The 20303-nt window shown below is 38.1% G+C and overlaps 1 protein-coding gene across 2 annotated transcripts in view; it reads right to left on the reverse strand.

Annotated features, from left to right (window-relative positions):
* Positions 1-20303, reverse strand: part of nav2b (neuron navigator 2b) — a 121793-nt gene that overhangs the window by 15547 nt on the left and 85943 nt on the right. For both annotated transcript variants that reach the window (XM_047802364.1, XM_047802363.1), the window contains 9 exons: positions 15313-15442; positions 11431-11728; positions 10333-10924; positions 9017-9283; positions 7312-7472; positions 6233-6415; positions 3441-3493; positions 2751-2774; positions 2090-2164 (listed from right to left, as the gene is read on the reverse strand). In XM_047802364.1, the coding sequence (XP_047658320.1) occupies positions 2090-2164; positions 2751-2774; positions 3441-3493; positions 6233-6415; positions 7312-7472; positions 9017-9283; positions 10333-10924; positions 11431-11728; positions 15313-15442 (1783 nt within the window). The remainder of the gene's footprint in view (positions 1-2089; positions 2165-2750; positions 2775-3440; positions 3494-6232; positions 6416-7311; positions 7473-9016; positions 9284-10332; positions 10925-11430; positions 11729-15312; positions 15443-20303) is intronic.

A 20303-nucleotide genomic window follows, 5' to 3' on the forward strand; every position in this document is an offset into this window, starting at 1 on the left:
TACACTCATCCTGACCCTGTCCTTCTAAACAGAGCTCGGTTTGTTTGGCCACAGGAGCATTCTGGGGAATTAATTTTGCAACCTGCCTGAGCAAGTACCAGAACACACTCAGCCCTCTGGTCTGAAAGAATACCGTGTTTTGTAATGAACAGCTTCAAGCTGTCAGCACAATGACAGAATTCATGTCCACTTGGTGCCATTATTTTTGACCAAGCGGGGGCTGATGGGTAATGTAGTCAAGGGCCGATTCATCATAACCATGGCTCTGTCTTCTGCCCTGCATATGAACCTCAAACTCTTCTTAAACCGTATCTACTCGCAATGAGAAATAAATACAAACCACAAAGTAGAACCAGCTAAAAGCCTCACGCTAACCACTGAACAGTTCCTCGAACATTTCTAACCTCATGCATTAAATAAACAATACATAGCTGGAGTATCGGTTGGGTCATAAGTAGCCTTAGTGTCAAACTGTAACAAAAAATAAAACCTTACGTTTATTGATAACATATTTATTTAGTATGTGTTTTAAACTGCCAGCGACTGTATATGAAATACAGGTGGATGTTGTAAAAGTGGAGGACAAGTGAAGCCAAAATATTTTTGAGACTAGTGGCAGGATGGAGTACAATTTTTAACCCCGCCCAAACAAATGACTCTCATCTTCACAAAATAACCTCCACCAACACCTGTAAAATAAATACCACCAGGTTTTCCACCCATATATTGTATACCGTCATCGGTGTCAATGCACCGCACACTCGCTACACTGAACACACAATCGGAAGCATTCATCTTAATAAGCATGCATGGATAAAAGCTATCATCTGCATCGCTTTTTACCAGCAGAAAAAAAATGACTTTGCTCCTGTTTGCTTCAGTGTTGTCTGTGTTTAGCATTGAATGTCTTTGTCATGCTGATATTTTATCAAACCCGTTTCTGCTCTCTGAGACACCCCAGGTTCTTGTTCATAATCATCTATGATCTAAAGGTGTTTATCTTCAGCCACTAAAATTCTGTGTAAGGTTATCAACAGAGGGAAAAACATACATCTCACACTGAAATCCAACAGAGTCCTGAGTGAATTCATTTGTTTATACTGATCGAAAATGTCCCATAAGTTGATTTCGATAATGGTTAATATACCAAGAGAAAATGAAGAAACTAAATAGACATATATATATATATATATATATATATATATATATATATATATATATATATATATATATATATATATATATGATGTACGATGATGGGATGCTACAGAACGCCATAATTTACAGCTAAGATGTTTACCTGCTTGCTGACTGAGAATTTATACACTTATTTGTTCCTATTAGCTTTGATGAGATCAGAACATGGGACTGGACAGCACACTGGACATTTCATTGTCCACTGGCTATAAGTGTGATTTGTCCACAACACAGAATTGCACTCTGATACCCAAATTTGAAATTTGAGACTTATACACGTATACACCAGTCTGACACACCAACAATCCTATCGCAAACTATCGAGAGGCGTGTTGTGTTTAGGCATGCTTGTGTGTGTCATGCTCCACACGGCCGTAAGCAAACTCCTCCAGACCTCCAGGATATGAGGCCAACAAGTAACAGTAGGTCTATTGTGTGTATTTTCTCTTCTTGCCCTGGGTGATAAGAGGCATTTCAACATTTACAATAACACAGGGGTGAAAAACATGAGGCAGGAAAGTACTGTTTTTACAGAAAGATACTGTTTTGTCCTTGTCTGTGGCAAAATGGAGTCCTGATCCTGACAAGTTATAAACCATACAGTCATATTGTGGTACAATGGATCCAATAGTGGAGGTTTTTTTTTTATTTTTTACAAATGAACAGTGTGTAGCCCACGTTGATGGATTAGACTTGATTGGAGTCTTTGATTACACTGCAGGAACTCAGAGGTGCACATGGGTATAATCTCACAAATACGGAGAAAAACTGAATGTTTACCAAAAAAAAACGGAAAATAAAAAAACCAGAAAATCAATCAGATGATGATAAAGTTTTAGGAGATTTCTGCAAACTCTTATCTATATATTTCAGTGTGTGTGTGTTTACTCACGTTGGCGTTTAGCTGTGTGGTGAGCGTTGACACTTTCTCCTGAGATGCCTCCAGCTCTCTCCTAAGCTTTCGGATCTGAACAAACAACAACATAAAATAACAATCAGTCTGAATTAAATTTGTGAATCGGTTCAATGTAATTTAAGAATTCATCTGCACTGTGGTATAAAGACAATTAATCAACAGCAGCTGAGCTCTAAAGTCTGTTGCTATAGAGATAAAAAATAATGAAATTTGATCTACAAACAGATTCTTAATCTATTATAAGTAAAAAAAAACAACACATAAGTAAGTAAGTAAGTAAGTAAGTAAATGAATGAATGAATGAATGAATGAATGAATAAATAAATAAATAAATAAATAAATAAATACATAACACTACTTCAACTTTGGTTTATTACAGGGTCAGGATTAAAGGCTTGTATTTGCTCCAGCTTCAATACCTGATCCTGTCTTTATAAACAGTGTTAATATAAAAACTATAAAGAGGGAGATAATAGAACATAGCTACATAAATGGGAGTATGACACATTAACACTTAATGTTAACAGCAGTCATTAAATAAATAAACAAATACATAAATTAATAATAATAATAATAATAATAATAATAATAATAATAATAATAATAATAATAATGAAAAAAGGGTAAATAATCTCACCTCTGACTGAGACTTCTCTTCAGGCTTGAAAAAAAAAAACAAGACACTGATTATTTAAAGAGTTGAATTTCTACCCACTGGGCCTACTTAATGTAATAGTAGAACAACTCTTTATTATATGATCTCATTGTGTAGCCTCAATGGGAAATTAAGTGGATTAGATTTCACCCTGGAGACATGTACAAACAAACAAGACAGAAGAAACCGCTTTTATTACATTATGAGAGGTGAGCTGCAACCCGGTAAGACTGAAGCTGATGAAAAGTCTTTCAGAAAAAATGATGCACTTGAATGATTTATTCATTTCTACTTGAATGATTTATTAATTTCCTCTTGGATGATTTATTCATTTCTACACATTTTCCACTTATCCTAAAATAAAAATCAGGTCAATTTTATTAGGATTAAATTACTAAATTATTATCGAATAAACATTTTATTTATTTTTGGCATTTTTGTATTTTTATTTTTAACATTAGCTGAACTTTTTCAAGAACCCATAATCTAAACAAACATAACTGCATGCTTCACTGTTTCTCTTAAAAGTCATGCCTACAAAACCCTTCCAGTGTAAAAGGTAATAGATTACTGAAGATTTGTTCTGTTATCAGCTGTACAAAATGTACTTTTTATGTACAACCACATCTATGATCATTTATCTAGGGCATGTTTTAACAGAAGCTGGCTCACCGTGGAGTAGACAGAAGACGTGTTGGACACCAGAGACAGAGAAGAGCCATGCACTGAAAGACAAAGAAAGCAAAAGTAAATGAAGTAAAAAAAATCAAGTCCAAATGCCTGATAACATTGTTCTCATGACAAATTCTATAAGCATGAGGGAGCTTAAATAGAGGCTACCACATGCTGGCTCGTGATGATGTACATCAGTGCTTAGTCAGCTGCTAGCTGGAAAAAGGACAGTGCATTAAAATTCCATCTTACTAATGATCTAGAGAGTGTTGTGTATGTTGGGGGGTCTTTACATCATCATGAAAATGGATATCATATGGCCCTCTAAAGGAAACTTCTCAATTAACCGGTTAAGCAGACCAAATTACATCATCAACCAGTGACTGAAATAAACCCCCTCTTCAGGGACGACTACACAGATTAACAAGCCGATTAGAAAGCGCAATTTCATTTGTATAAATGAGAAGGGAACAAAAGAGCTCATTCAGCATGGTGAGACACAGCAACGGGAGAGAGTGCCGAGTCATGATACAGCTTTAAACTTCACAAACTGACCAGCCTGTTTTTTTTGTTTTTTTCCAAGCCTGGTCTTTCATTCATTAAAAGTAACTAAACACACGAGGATAAGGTTGTGCTTTTGGCAACTCTTGGAAATCAGAATACGAACTAAAACCTATGAGAAAATAACAAACTGAAATCAGATCTGTTTTTTATCAGGTTGCGTGCAGGCCAAGCCGAGAGTTCCAATCAGTAAAAATAAATAGGCATAATAGCGAGAGTGTAGTTCGTTGTGTAGTCGAATTACAGGATTTGTTCAGCCATTAGAGAAGATGACAGCAAGGTGAATAGCTGAAAAGGAACTAATCCATCTGCATCTGCACAACCTCACGGAACCTCGAACCCGCCATCAGGCTCTCGGCTACGGAGGACTGAATCACGCAACAGCGTCTGTTTTAAGACTTTCCTGCTTATTTTAGCTAACGTACAGTCTGATAACCTGACAGGATTTCTCAAAGTCATTCTTATAGATATTTATAAACTTCACTGCTAATGCTACCAGACAACTAATGTGATGTAACTAGAAAAGACTGTAAGAGGATTGTTAAGTCATTATTGCATAATCTGTGAGTATTGTAATGTGAGTATTTCTGAGACGTTTTATATTTAAAAATGTTTTTACCGCTTCACTGTAGTGTGAGCTTACTGTTACTGCTAGACAGCTACAGCTAATGTGATCTGAACTGACAGGATTTCTCACAGTGCTTAAATCATATCCATAGACTTCACCGCTAATCCCGCCAATCACCTATCATGAGCTAATCTGACTGCATTTCTGAGAGGATCTTTAAGTCATCATCACAAATTTTTTTTTATAATCTTCACAGCTAGGGTTACACAGCAAAATGAGGTAAGGATTTTAAAGTTATATGTATAAATATTCATAACAATAGCTAACACAATCTCATGGTGAAAGCCAGATAGCTGCTTATAAAAAGCTAATTGTTCAGCACATTTTGCATTAATTATTCAGGTCATATTCATAAAGATTTGTATTATTTATTGTAATTTATATTCAGTTAGCGAATGTGAGCCAATTCAGCAACATTTTAGAGTTATTTAAGTCATATTCAAAGATTTTGCTGCTAATTTTGCCAGATCGCTATTTCAGAAGAATTTCTGAGAGAATTTGTACATCACTATTACAATCTGCATAATAGCTGGATAACATGGGCGAGCTAATTTGAAAGGGTTTCATAGAGGATTTCAAAAGGTGTTCCTAAATACTCGTAATCATCAGTACTTAGCTAGCTAACTTGAACTAATATGACATCAAATATTTAGGGGACATTTGTAAATCTTTGTAATTGTCAATGCTAAAGCTAAACAGGGTCCGTGCAGGGGGAAAAACCTTGTCTGAGGTGGATAATCTATGGGCAAAGACTGAATGTAAACATCCATTATAATCAGGAGTACACTGCACTTAATACGATATTAAACATGCAGATTTTTGTCTGCGCTAGTAAAAGCCAATAAAAATAAGCCTGCATTGTTATCAGTGCTTAGGAATTCATTGTTTTCTCTGGATATTCGGTTATGTCATCAGTCAAAAATCCTTCCCTCTATTTAATCTCAGCTGAGTTTATACTGGCATACGTTAATGTTTTAGCAAACATTAACACAACTACAAATAGCAAGAGTTTTGGAGCACAGGTCATCTTGTATAGCCTTTATTAATGTTTTAACATTTGCTCCATTTAACACTAGGTAGTAATTTTTCTTTTAAAACTTTTCGATCTGAGAAAGAGCTCCACTATTCATACTTAAATATTAATGCTTAGCAAAAATTGTTCCCTTTGAAAAATTTATACTTTTTTGAAACTCCGTTTAGAAATAACAAGCTAACAACTACCTTAGGATCCTTATTAATTCAAACTTATTAAAATTATTAAAATAATAATCAAAATAAATTAAACTTTTATTTTTAAAATATAATTAAAATATTCTAATTAAAACATCAAAACATCTGAAAAAAATATTTAAGGTTTGCATATATAATATAATATAATATAATATAATATAATATAATATAATACTTATGTTATATAATAATATGCATTATTATTATTACATTCAATAGTTGCACAGTGACACATGCTGTGTTAATTGTACTCTATTTTATAAACTAACACATGTAAATGAACTGACTGTGTCATGAATGTGTCTAGTCAAATTTCTAGATAAAGGAGTAACCTAAGACATGAACTATGTAAGGTTAAAGGTAGAGGTCTGACCTTCCTCCAGCGCCTCACGGTAAGACCCAGAGCTGCTCATGGTGCGGTTTTTCTCCACCAGAGTAATTGTGGCATTGCGTAGACGAGACTCTGTGTGCTGCTCATGTGACCCATCCTGATTAGAATGGTTGCCAGAGGGCCGCATGGTTGCCAGGTTTATCTGCGCAGTATTGGTGGGACTGCCTGAAAGCACAGGATGATCATAGATGTCAGAGATCATTCCAAGAAGTGAGATTCTCTATCAAGTATGTTGAAAAGTGACATCATTGAAAACAATTCACCTTATGTTTAGGATATCATATGTACATAATGTCCAGATGAATATTAATACATTTCTCTATTGACTCTATCCCCATAATTATTATTCATCATTGTTACTACTATTATTCATAATTCACAATAAGCTCTTCAAACAAAATGGCATGGTATGTGTACATATTTTATTTGTAATTTCTAAACTTTATTGATCTGCTTAAATAAGTGCATGGCTGTTAATGTTAAGGAATTAATGCACTGAACATTTTGCTAATTACTTTTGTTTACCATCAAATAATTAACAATGACCACTCAAAAAAAAAAAAACAACAACAATTGGGTGGTCTATGACTTTAACACAGCATATTTGCATGGTTCCTGCTAGATCCTTTAGTTTATCAAACAGAAATCTGGTCCCAAAACCCTAAAAGCATTCTTGAAATTGATTTTGTTTTGCTTTTTTGTTGCAGGCTTTCATTTACATATTTTTGCCCTAACATGAGCTCGGTTTGCAGCCAGAACAACCGATCGACCCTGTAAAGGCATCTCACGAGTCATACGAAGTTCCAGCAACGAAAGTAAGGTCAGTTGTAAGTAAAAAAAAAAAAGGCTTGTTTAATTTTTTTATTGCTTAGACTCTAGTTCACCTTGCAGGAAATTGAGAATAACAAAAATAACAAACCGCCCCTTTAATCAAATTCTGTACAAGTGCTCTATGAAGCAAAATGAAAATGTTTGGTGGTATATACATTTTTACAAGATATTTATTAATATTAGTATTATAATAAAAGTTCTCTAAATGTGTGTAAATTTGGTATGTCTACCGATGTTGGTGAAGTTGAAGCGTGTTGCAGAAGGTGAGCTGAGGGTGGATGCAGATGAAAAGGGAGAGGAGACTGTTGAGTCCTGCATTCCACCATTTGGATGACAGTTCATCCAATCACGTGCGTCTTCTGTGCCACGACCTTGTGCCAGGTGAGCATACCTAATGAAATAACACACTGATTGGACAGGTACAGTACAGAGAAGTCTTTTCACACATACACACACACACACACACACACACACACACACACACACACACACACACACACACACACACACACACACACACACACACACACACATGTATATTCAAATAATCTGAAACAAGAATGCAAACTGTAGCTTCCAGGACAGGGGCACAATCGCGCCAGCACAATATTCCAAGGCTTCCACAGCATGCACGAGCATGTGAGCAGGCTTTTTAATCATTTTCACTACAACACACATTTCTGTTTACTTCATAAACAAGAAAGCCCGACATTCCGGTCGCACCGTTTTTTTAGTATACACATAAAACACAAGCGTCATTTAGAGCAACAAACCGCACACAAACACCTTTACCTGTCCTGCCTCAGTGGCAAGGTGTTACGGCTGAATTTAGGACTAACAGCAGGAGAAGAAAAAGGGCTGTCGGGTGCATGGGGTAAGGGTAGACACAACAAGGAAGAAAAGAATGTCAAGTAAAAAAAAAGATGAAAGAAGATAATAAATACAGGAAAAGTGGATAAAAGATCATAAGATAAGTTGTATTTTCATTTTGCCAACACTGAATGGATCATTAGTCTAGAATATGCAGCATCATGTTTAGCCAAGACCAAACAAAGACAGAATAAAGAGGTTTACCTGAAACATGACAGAGATGATTTGACATAGGGGTCCATTAGGTGGCTTACGAAGACCAAAAATTAAAAGTAAACTGTGCAAATAACCATGAGGGCTAAGACATGGAAGAACAGCATTCCTGTCTTTCAGGTACCACTATATATAGCTGCACCCTGTCCATCAGTGGACAAGGAACCACCACAGGTCTATTCTAAGCACATCGGTGCAACTGATATGGAAGTGTGTGTGCTGCTGGTATGAAGGGATCATACATTAAACACCTCAATGTCAGTGCTGGGTTGAGAAACAGACCACCAACCTAAAATCTCTAGCCGATAGTAGTACTATGACCAGGACCTGAAACATGCCCTGTACTAGGGAAGTAACTCAATATGCATACATTATTCCAAATCATTTATCCTAAAGAGATACTTAGATACAAATATGAAGCCTAAAACTGTTCACTGTTCATATAGTTCACAAGGTATTTGGTTGAGAATGACTTTCACAGATTTCATTCTTCCTCAGTACTCTTGCCTGGTCAGGGTCATGGCAGTTTAAATTAGGCTACTAGTTTGGTAGTATTTCTGAAAACCAAGTAAATTAGAACATTTGATTATCGCTGGTTAAATGATTAGCACATCTCTAGTTGAGTCCAATTATGAACCTGAATGATGTACCTGAGGTTGTGAAACTTTCAGAGGTACTGTACATAAGCCAGAGATATCAATACAGACACATATACGATATTTGGAGGGTTAAAGATATAAATATACATACAGTGCTATCGTGTTATATCTCTACACTGTGCTTTGCTTGTCCAGCAATTTTTTGGTTGTTTTTAATTACCTTCAAAATACATGTATTGATCCTAATTCTCACCTGTCTGACTGACCAGCCCGGCATGCCGAAAGCATCTCCTCTTTGCACAGAGACACCTTCATGCTGTTATTGCTTTTTGAGTTCTGCGTAACCGGTAGACTTTCCCCATGCAGGACACCATGTGTGCTTCCGTTATTAAGTGGTGGTGTCTCCAGCGTACAGGTTTGCATGAAAGTTGTGTGTGGGTTGGAGATAATGGTGGAGGTCTTCATGTTGTCAGAGGTGGTGATGGGGGTCGGTTTGGTGCCTGGTTTACCCACACAGAGTCTTGTGATCAAACAGTAGAAAAGAAAGTAATGGGGGATATTAAGATGTGCCAGCTTAGTGAATTTCTTAGAACTTAACAGAATATTAAAACTGTATCTAAACCACTAAGTATTCAAATTAAACATCTTCATCACATAAACAGGCAAAGGTGCAAAAGTTAAAGGAATTATTAGGAATACACACAGTCCAGAGGTCTCTCTGGCTCTTTATATGCAGGCTGTACACAAGGCCATTGGCTTTCAAAGTAAAACATAAGATAAGAAAGACAACATGGCCAGATAAGTTAAAAAGCGTCCCCTTTTTCTCGTTACTTCATGAGTCGCCTAGATAACATCAGCCTATCGTGTTTCTGGTTCACCACTGATACACAAAGTAATCAGTCAAAGCTTAAGCAAATATTGGACTCACGCTCTCACCTTCAATCACAGCCCCTTCTACCAGTGACTAAACACATGCCAATCAAAGCAAACTAAAAATATCCAGCTCTCTACAGGTGCTTTCACATCTATCAGTCTGAAATCCAAAAGAAATGTATCTATATACCAAATATACCTATACCTCTGTGTCACCTGTCTAAAGAGAAAAACACACTAGGGTTTGTTTTAAATTGTCTAAACATGGTATATGGGCAATAACCGTAAAAGCTTTTAGCATTCTGGTTCATTTGACTGAGATTGATATGTCTAGTCTAAGAATCATCTGGTAGGGTAAAGTATTAAACCGCAGACAGTGATCTCAGGATGTTTTTCAAGGCTTTGAGCCAAAACAGCTTTTTAAAGGTGATGTCAAATGAGAAAAGGTTAAATCTAGGACCCCAAGGGCTTCTTTGGATTGTCAATCGCTTTGTAACCAAACCCTAAATCATAGGGTTTTCCTTTCAGAGATTGAAAGGAAGTGAGTGCTTTGCAATCTGGAATCTTAACCATCAAAGGAAACCTTGACGAACCTGTTTTTCAGTATCGTTGTCGTTTTAAGGTATTAAAGATTATTAGAGTTAATATTAACTGCAAATTCAACATGACAAGCATATTTGGGATGAAATGACTCACCTGCGCAAGGTAGGGGACGATGTACCTGAGCTCTTCCCTCCTGTCTGTCTACCTGACTGGCACTGAGCACCACCACTGGCCTTATTTAGTGGTCCTGAAGCAAGGCTCTCCGTGTCCGAGAAAACTCCCTTCTCTCTGTCTGTTTGGTTGGCACTAGACCTGGCCAGGTTACGTCTCTTTGGGTTGGGTAGAGTGGCTGTGCCTTTGCTAACGGAGCTAGCATCAATGGAGCGACTGGTAACACGAGTAGTGCCCATGCTGCTGTTGGAGCGACTAGGCCGAGGCAGACTCCGGTACTGAAGGGTGGTTCGAGTACTTGGTGGAAGGTACCCATCATCAACACTAGTTTGCTTACCCACTAGATGAGATGATCCAAAGCCTATGGACTTAGGAATCTTCCCCAGAGTGGCAGAGCCACTTGTTATGACTGCACCACTGGCAGTTATTGTTGCTGCACTGGAGGTTTTCTTGAAGCCAAATGTGTTGGTGGGTGTGTGGGAGCCGGAGCCCGAGGGCAACTTTTTGCTTTCATATGTAGGTATCTGTGGTGAGAAACGACTCTTCTCGGACACTTTGGCGTCGTCTGTTTTGCCTGCAAGGAGATAAACATCACAGACTATGAGCTGTGCTTCCCCTTTAACAGATCACAGTAGCATGAGCAAAGTTGGAACATGCCTGAACCTAAGGGTCTCACACTTCACTGATGCTGACAAGTCTATAATATGCAAGCTGCAACTGCCACACATTAAGCAATGTACGGATTACAGCATCAGATTATATGGTCATAAACAAAGATAGCTCTTGTCTGCAAGGTAATACCTCATATAAAGCCTTGTTTTTTTACTCATAGCATGCAATTTAAATTAAAAAAAATCATTGACACTGACAGACCACATCTAAAATGATTATCAAGCTTAGATAATAATGTTTAGGTAACTTTGAATATCTTTTATTTCTGATCTACTTCAAGAACTTGAACATTGTACAAACGCTTGAGATAGCAAAAATGTTTTTATTTCATAATATTTCAGCGTCTTGACACTATTTTGCATCTGTCATCTGTTAGCCATAGTTGTTTAATGTAATTGATATACCTACCATTACTATGGATTTTCAGTGGACTGCAGTTTGTTGCATTCGGAGTTTTAGTTCTTGGACAGGTAATGCCCAACTGGGTACCCATGCCTCGCCTCCAAGAACCTGTTTGAGATATGCCATGTGCTTTGCGCCCGGTCAAACTGCGCTCTGATTCATCTGCAAAATCAGATGGGTTGCACCACTTTGAGCTGGTCTCCATCTCGATGCCTGGGTCCGAGCAGCCGTCTGGGCGCCTGAGGTCGTCGTTCCAGATCGAGTTGCATCCAATGGCAGAACGCTTCTCTGCGTCTGTCTGGAGCTGATCAGGAAAGAAAAATAAATGAGAATTTCCAAAGATCATTTTCCTTAGCTGAACTATTTTACAGAAATCATTCATCCATTAAAACCAACAGAACAACAGCTTAAAGCTATTTGCTAGAGGTGAGGATGTGATTACTTCCATCAGCATGTTAGAAATGAGTCACAAGAGCAGTGTTTCAAGCCGTATATTAGCACTTATGACTAATTTGTGTCTTGCATCAACATGATCAAATGCCATTGTAGGTGATGTGGTGCAAAGTAGGAGCTCCCAGGACCCTTACATGGCTCATGAAATAATCATTGCTGCTAAATCTCAACACTTCTTTAGACCTGTCCAAGATTACATCACTCCTTCCTTAGAGCAGGTCATTGTTCAACTGCTACTGAAAATACTCATAAAACATCATTGCCAAGGAAAGAATTTTAATGGCCTCCAGTTGTTATCAATCCAAATCCAAAACACTGTTATCTCAACACTCATATAATAAATTCGAACTCTCGCTCAGGGGGAAGGAATGAGGGAATGCAAGAGAACTGAGAGAGAGAGAGAGAGAGAGAAAGAAAGAAAATGGAAGAAGATGGAAGAAGATGAGAGAAAAGGTGAAATATGAGTAGAGAGAGAAATATGGAGGTGAGAGGTGAAAGATTTTTGGCTTGCATTTAGGTTTGCAGGTGTTTGAGATATAATGGCAGTCAGAGCAACATCTGAAACTACAATGCCAGGGAAGTCAAAACATGGGGGTGTCTGTATTCTTTCTGAATGGTAAAGGTGTGTTACAGTAATGACTATATGTTAACAAATACATTGCATTAAGGACAGAACTTTAGAGTAGAGCATTTGTAGACAACATAATTGATACCACTGGCTGTATTTAGCTATTTCGCTATAGCTAGTCATCATATAAACATGTGGATTTAAAGAACAAAACATTCCACATACACTGACCTGCCCAGACTTCATAACGGAAGCAGGTAAGCTAGTCAGATGAGTCATGCTAACAATGTTAGCACATGTACCAGACACAGTTGCTGATAAGAGCCTACCAACGATTGATCTAAGTAGCACCAACAACCAAACCTCCACCAGAGCACCTCTCAGTAGATTAAAGTCAGGTTTGTACTGTATACAATAACAGAAAGAATCTTGATTATCAGATTAAAGTGAGAACAGTTAAATGATTATAATGCCCATCCTGTCCCTAAACCCGAATCAAGTTTCTATTGACGACCAGTCTGAGATAAGTAAAACCGGCAATAGTCAAATGGAAGCTGAGACCACACCTGATTCCATTTAGGACTCCTTAGAGGAATGAAACCGAACCAAAGAGTCCAGATTTATGGTTTACTTGCCTTCTTTTGGCTCTTTAAAGTGAGTCAGGTAATTTAGCTCAGCTCACTGATAATATCAGACAATGTTGTCTCATTGGCTTCATCTTACAAGTATACAATATTGTGACCAGTCGTAGTTATTGATTGACATCACACCATGAAATAGATTAAGAGAATGAATTTCCAGTTAACAGGTTGCTAATCCGGGGGGGGGGGGGGGTTGCACACGGTGGCTTAGTGGTTAGCATGTTCGCCTCACACCTCCGGGTTGGGGGTTCGATTCACGCCTCTGCCTTGTGTGTGTGGAGTTTGCATGTTCTCCTCGTTCCTCGGGGGTTTCCTCCGGGTACTCCGGTTTCCTCCCCCGGTCCAAAGACATGCATGGTAGGTTGATTGACATCTCTGGAAAATTGTCCATAGTGTGTGAGTGAATAAGAGTGTGTGTGCCCTGCGATGGGTTGGCACTCCAGGGTGTATCCTGCCTCGATGCCCGATGACGCCTGAGATAGGTACAGGCTCTCCGTGACCCGAGGTAGTTTGGATAAGCGGTAGAAAATGAATGAATGAATGGGTTTGCTAATCACCACACCTAATACACTGATTACAAACTAGTTTTTATCTTTCCTGTCATGCTGCCTCAACAAACCAGCTGAAAGTCATACACACGGCTAAGAGTTGGCTCTCGAGGTAAACCCAAAAGGGCTGGCTCCAAGAGAAATCTAATTTGCAAACAACACATCACTAGTTGGTGTAGTCCAGGTGAACTCAGGACAAAAACAAAAATGTGAACCAGGTATCCGAAAATGCTGTGAAAAATGACCTTAAAAGGAAAACATGGTGGAGCTAGGGTCTAATGGGTCTGCGTGGTCAGATCAGCTAACAGCTGCCAAAACACAGGTCGAGCTGGTCATGCTGGTCGACCATCCCTGCCAACTGGTAAGTAATTTTCCAGCTTGCCTAAATATTTAGATTTTCTAACTGCCTTACTGTTGAGCTATTTCTTTTTATGTTTTGTGTTTTTTTATGTATTTCTTTTTTATTCTTTTTCAACTATGAAGTCTATTAAGCTGTATTAGTAAAGATCATTTAGAATGATCTTTACTAATTATCCAGTTACTAATGATCTCTATTAATTTTCCAATTTGACCAGTGCAGCTTGTGTATTTCCAGCTGGAAATCAGTCAGACCAAGCTGGATTTTTCCAGGTTTTCCCTACTGTGAGTTTGAGTCCAGACGACAAGTGGCATTTCTCTTTCTAGTATATAAATATATATAAGTATATATTTATAGTATACTTATGTATAAACAATAGATTGATTAGCATTCTCCTCCAAGCATATTGAGGAGTTCTGTACTATTGCATAGTGTTGTGTTCTAACTTTTGCTTTTCATGCTCTGAAGTCAGCCTGGAACCATACCACAGTGTGGGCTGCTGTGTTTTAGGAGAGAACTAACTAGTGTGCTGGTACACTGACTATGCTGAATGGAAAATTGTGTAAAAAAAAATGAAGAAAAAATTAAATGTGACTTGTAATAAAATATGTCTTTGTTTACAGTCGTCTCCACTTTGGTTTTGGTAATCGGGAAGTACCTCTGCTGTTAGACTGCCTACTGAGGTTTGGAGTGACCTCGTTTGGTAATTGAACTTGGAGTTAAATTGTCCAGGAGCAGGATTTGCAATGGTCCAAATCTTTTGTTTTCTTTCAGTCAATACTTTATGAACTGTAAGTGACAACGACAGCCGTCTGTTTCCTATTACAATTCATGTACGTTCGGGTTTAGACAATCGAGCCAGCATGATGTGATGTCTGTGCCGTGTTATTTCCTTTGCTGTATTACATGTATTATATGTACCAGATGGGTGTGTATAAAGAGGTTGTGCATGGGAAAAAAGGGAATCTGGTTTTATGCCAGTTCAGCAAACAGTGAGATATTAACAAAAAAGCTAGCTAGACTCCATAATTACGTCCTAAATACTATGATTCTTTTGATGCATATCAAATCCCATATTTGGTCTTCACTTGAAATGCTGAAGTAAGTATTTTTATGACAGATTTCCAGCTTTTTATTCAGGCCTCTGTAATTCACAGCCAGTCCAACACAGGTGAGGGTTATCTAGCACAGGTGTGTGTATAAAATGTGTACCAGCTGGTGGACTTTGAGTATCAGATCCAGGTCTAGGTCTAGAAGAACCAGTCAAGCTTTTTAGACTGATTGGTCAAGGTGTCTTACTCAGGTCCGTCCATCACTCACCTGCTCTTCAATGTCCCTGCGTGGAGCAGATGGAGTGTTGACGTAGGAGCTGAGAGACGAGCTGGTGTTGAGTTCATCTGTGTCTAGAGCGTCGCTGATCCCACTGCTGACTGAACTGCTGTCGTCCCAGCTTTAAGAAAAAAAGAAAATACATGCTCTGTTAATATGAAAAAACACATTGCAATGTCATGAGCAATTTATCAAAGCAAACATGACTGAAATGCACGTTTTATTGCAAAATAAAAATAACAAGAAAAACAAGCACAGAATTAGGAAGATGCAAAAGACATTACTTCTGCATTCTTCTCAAGAGAAACTGCTACTTGCATTTCTACATACTTGTGACATTACACCCATCTTTATCCTTGTAAAACCATTCATTTAACCTAACGCATCATCTACACAGCCTGTTTTACAAGACCCAGCCTGTCAGGCTCCAGTAAAAAATGTTCAGAATAGTCCACAGCTCCTGTCAAACAGGACAGGTGCTGTTTCAGTTCCATATGAAAGCTTATATTCACATTGACAGATGGAGATAGACAAGAATCGTTCGCATTAGCATGTCTTAAAATCCTGATATATTACAGCCTGTATAGAAGACATGCAATGGACAAGATCAATTATTACACATGTTTCCAAACCTGATCCAATGTAATTTCCTGTTATATCAAAATTCATCGAGCAAAGTCAAAAGTTTTCTTAAAGAACTCATTTCTTGTTGGTAGAAAAGCTTCCCTATATACCGTAAAAAGACTCAGCACCTCAGTGAGAGCCAGAAAGAGGTGTGAATTTGTAGCTACATATGCTATCATAAAGAACACACTGGTTATGTGTCCACTGAAGCGGCTAAACATATAACAATGCTAGCTTACATCAACAGCTGGGCTAGCTGCTAATCCCCTCCATTAGTCAGAGCTATTCAAGCACAATGTGTTGAAACTTCGAGCTAATAAGTGCCAAGGATTAGCAAACAAACCGGCCTTTTAGTCATAACGTAAGAGTGAGGTGCCACAAGGGTTCTTATTCACACATTAGCACTTTCAAAAGAAGTACATCCTTACATGTCTGTAGTGAATTTCACAAATCCATCACGAATATTTTTTATTATGTCTTGAAGAAAGTGCCGTTGGCTGATGCCTGTCAAGGAAAATTCTACGCTTAGCCAACAGCTGAATAGCACGTCTGGCTGGCTCTCTTATTTTTGTTGTGTGAAATGCTGTCCCCATCGGGGCCATTTCTTTTCTTTCTATCTTTCTTTCTCTTTGACTGCAAGTTTATTTTGGGTCCATCGACCATCACGATTGTTGCTGTCAGGTGTTACATTCCCAAACAAAAGCAGTGAGCGGGAAATGAGATTTGGATCAGAAAAGTCAAGAGTATATTCAAGGGGGGAAAAAAATCACTAGACAATGATGATTGCAATACATTTAGACGCTTTCAGAAAAAGGGTACTTTTCAAACAGAAGCCTGAGTCATTTTCTGGTCTGGAGAATTCTAGACCAAAAACAATACCTGTCTTTTCAATACAAAGTAAAAAGAAAGAGGAGAGAGAGGAAGGTGTGTGTGTTGGTGATGCCAAAGGTGGGTCATAGAGTTTTTTCCACACATATGAAGAATTCACCCTTTTTTATTTCCTGTCCGTCTCCTGTCTGTCTCCCTTTCTAATATGGCCAATAAACTCTCGCCGCTCTGCCCAAGAACAGCCGAGCCTCAAGTATGCATTCAAAAACACAGAGATGAGAGTATATATTAAACTCTGTTTGAAGTCTTTTCAAGCCTCGAACACAGTTCTCAAATGAGGGAATTTCCTGAAACGTCCGACTAGCGCGTATATACAGTAGGTTAGTTGACAGGATAAACAGGAAAAGTAATTACCAGCGTGATATTTGTGACATAATAATAACGAATCTTAGCTCAAGGGATTTTGAAACATCTAACCAAACAAGACATAGCACTATTCTTCTTTTTAAAAAACAAAGAAAACAAAAAACAAAGATCTCTGTTCATCCTGTCAGTTTACCCTCAACCAACCCAGACATTACTCGATAACATCATAATGAATCAGACCATTAAGTAACTCCACAACGACAGAGTAGACAGGTGGTCAAACTCGGTGCTATATTGACGCACAGGAAAACACCCCCCCCCCCCCCCCTACACACACACACACTCAGGAGACAGGATTAATGCCATGCCCTAAAGTCAAATCCAGTGAAAGCATGACGGGGGAGTCCACTGCGCAGGAAACGGGGGAGGGGGCTTGCTTTGTTAAAGAGCGTTATTAAAGATCCGGCAAGTTCCAGCCACACTGCCCTGTCTGGTTTGTTTTGGATGGAGGGTTAATTAGTTCTGCCCCAATCACCGTCTCTCAGACTACAAACAGCCTGAATAACCTTTCCAAATGTATCAGGATCCACAGTGAGTATCAGCGAAAAACTTTCGAAGTTTCCCTACAATGGGCTGAGAGGAACAAAGCTAAACAATAGGGGGAATGAATAACAGAGAAGCTAGAACCAATCGAAACTTGCACATGGCAAAACAAATGTCACAGTACCTGAGGAGATTTTCATGTGGATGTAAAATCGGGGGATTTTATATTTAAGATTTATAAAAAATAAGTTAGAGAATTGAACAAGGAAGAAGAAAATTAAAAAACACTGATGTTAACATAGATTAAGGTTGCTAACCTTTAAGCAATATGTTACTTGGGAAAGTTATAGCGAGGAACAAACAGTAGTTATTAAACTGCTGACACTTGTCAACACTCATAACATCACCACTAAGCATATCGCTTAGTTGTTCATTTGAGCAATGGAAATTCATGAATTTAACACATTTACTTATCCAAAACACATGGATAAGCTGTCAAACTGACCACTTACACAAAATTCAGTTTTAGTACCACTTACTCAATATACAGAAATAAGAATGTAGTTTTGAGTTCTGAATTTTAAGCATTCAGCATTCTCCAGTTTCAAATAATGTGTTCAGCAATTCATACTGAATATAGAGTTGTCAAAATTCAGTACTTAATGTACAGTAGCCAGTACTCCGTATTCAGTTTGTCCCAGAGTACAGTCAGTATTTAGTACTCACTAGTCCGCATTTACATTTACGGCATTTGGCAGACGCCCTTTTCCAGAGTATTTTGTAATCAACATTCAGCAATTCATGCCTAATATGCAAGTCTCTGTATTCAGTACACAAAAGTCCGTATTCAGTGCTTGGCATTCAGCAATTTATGCTTAATATGCATTACACAGTATTCAGTACTTGATAGTCTGTCTTTATTACTTGCCATTCAAAAATATTAAGTACTCAGTTTTTATCACACATTATACAGTCATTCATGATTAATATAGTGTTCACTTTCAGTACTTAGTGTCAGCACACACACATCTTTGCTCATTAATCACTACTCAACATACAGTATTGTGATGTAAATGCAACCTGTTGCAGTTAAGTATTTTAAAGTAAACTACTAAACTAAACAAAACAACAAACACAACAGCAGAATCAAAATTAATATTGCCATCAGACACACTCACTCACTCTCTCTCTCTCTCTCTCACTCTCTCTCACACACACACACACACACACACATATACACACTACAACAGTCCCACGTGGCAAAGGAAAGCGTCCTCATAATTCACTAAACAAAGGAAAATTCCTGCTCACTAGTCCGGAGAGATTGCGGTGGAGCGGCCACTGAAGCTGAGCTGCATGCCGGGGAGCTTCATGAGTTCACCTCCACTCTGTCTCTCTCCTTCTCTCCCTCCCTCCCACCTTGCCTTTCTCTCTCTCTTTCCCACTGTTTCTTCTACTCTCGCCTTTTCTTTCTCTCTCCTTCCCCCTGCCTCTCTCCCTTTCTCTCTCACTCTCTCTCTCTCTCTCTCTCTAGAATAAAAACAGAGAGCGAGAGATCTAAACTCCCTTGTCACACTCACACACATACACACACAAAAACACACACACACCAGCAGGAGCCAACCACAGGTTAAGGGGTGTGGCTTCAGTGAGAGAGAAAGAGAGAGAGAAAGAGAGAGAGAGAAGGAAGTATTAGAAGAGTTAATTCAGATAGGGATCTGATCACATTTGATAAAAGACAGAATTCAAAAGTTTAACCATTCAAAAGACAAAGTGAATCTAACACGTCCGGAACATCCAGTAGATTCATATCATATCATATGTATACTAATGCATCTACGAATGGTGGAAGTACCTAATTAAACAGACAGCGAGTGTAGCAAAGAGACATGTGTTCCTAATGAACTGACCAATGAAAGACAGTACAAGAGCTTCATAAATATTACTACTACAAAAAGAAAAAGTGCCATTTGTACGACACTCAAATCGAGAATACCTCCTGAAGCGCATAGTTCAGGCAACGCAACATCTGGAAAGACATTGAAGTGCAATAAAATGTAGTAAACAGTGATAAATAAGTCAGTGACCATCTACTTTTACACCTGACATAAATCTAAAGTGGCAGCAAAGGTTAGAGGCAGAAGGATTCTCACATAACACATGAATTAATTCATTTACTTAATAACCTTTTAATCCTCATATATTAAGGTATTTAGTACCACGGTACTCGAGTTCTCAAATCAGGTCAGAAACTGTTGAATTACACTCTTTCTAAAATAATCGAGACATTTAATTTGCCTTTCTGGAAGGAGTCTCCAGTGTTTTTGTGTTGTAACGGTCAGAATTAAAGCTGTAAGTTGTAAAAAATAAAAAAATTTAAAAAAACAACTGTAAATTGGAAAGCTTTCATGCTTTTATTGTTTCTGGGTTAGATGATAAGCTGCTTTTTTTCTGGTCTTAATAACTTTGATAAGGAGGGGAAAAAGGGAAGGACTGTTATCATATAAATACTAAAAGGAGCAGTCTTGTTCCACAACATGTATCTGTATCAATAAACAGCTAATAAGTATGACCTCTATCCGTTTGTCCATCCATTTTCTGAACTGCTTGTCCTGCACAAA

The sequence above is a fragment of the Tachysurus fulvidraco genome, chromosome 17 (genome assembly GCF_022655615.1).
Source record: "Tachysurus fulvidraco isolate hzauxx_2018 chromosome 17, HZAU_PFXX_2.0, whole genome shotgun sequence".
NCBI classification, from domain to species: Eukaryota; Metazoa; Chordata; class Actinopteri; order Siluriformes; family Bagridae; genus Tachysurus; species Tachysurus fulvidraco.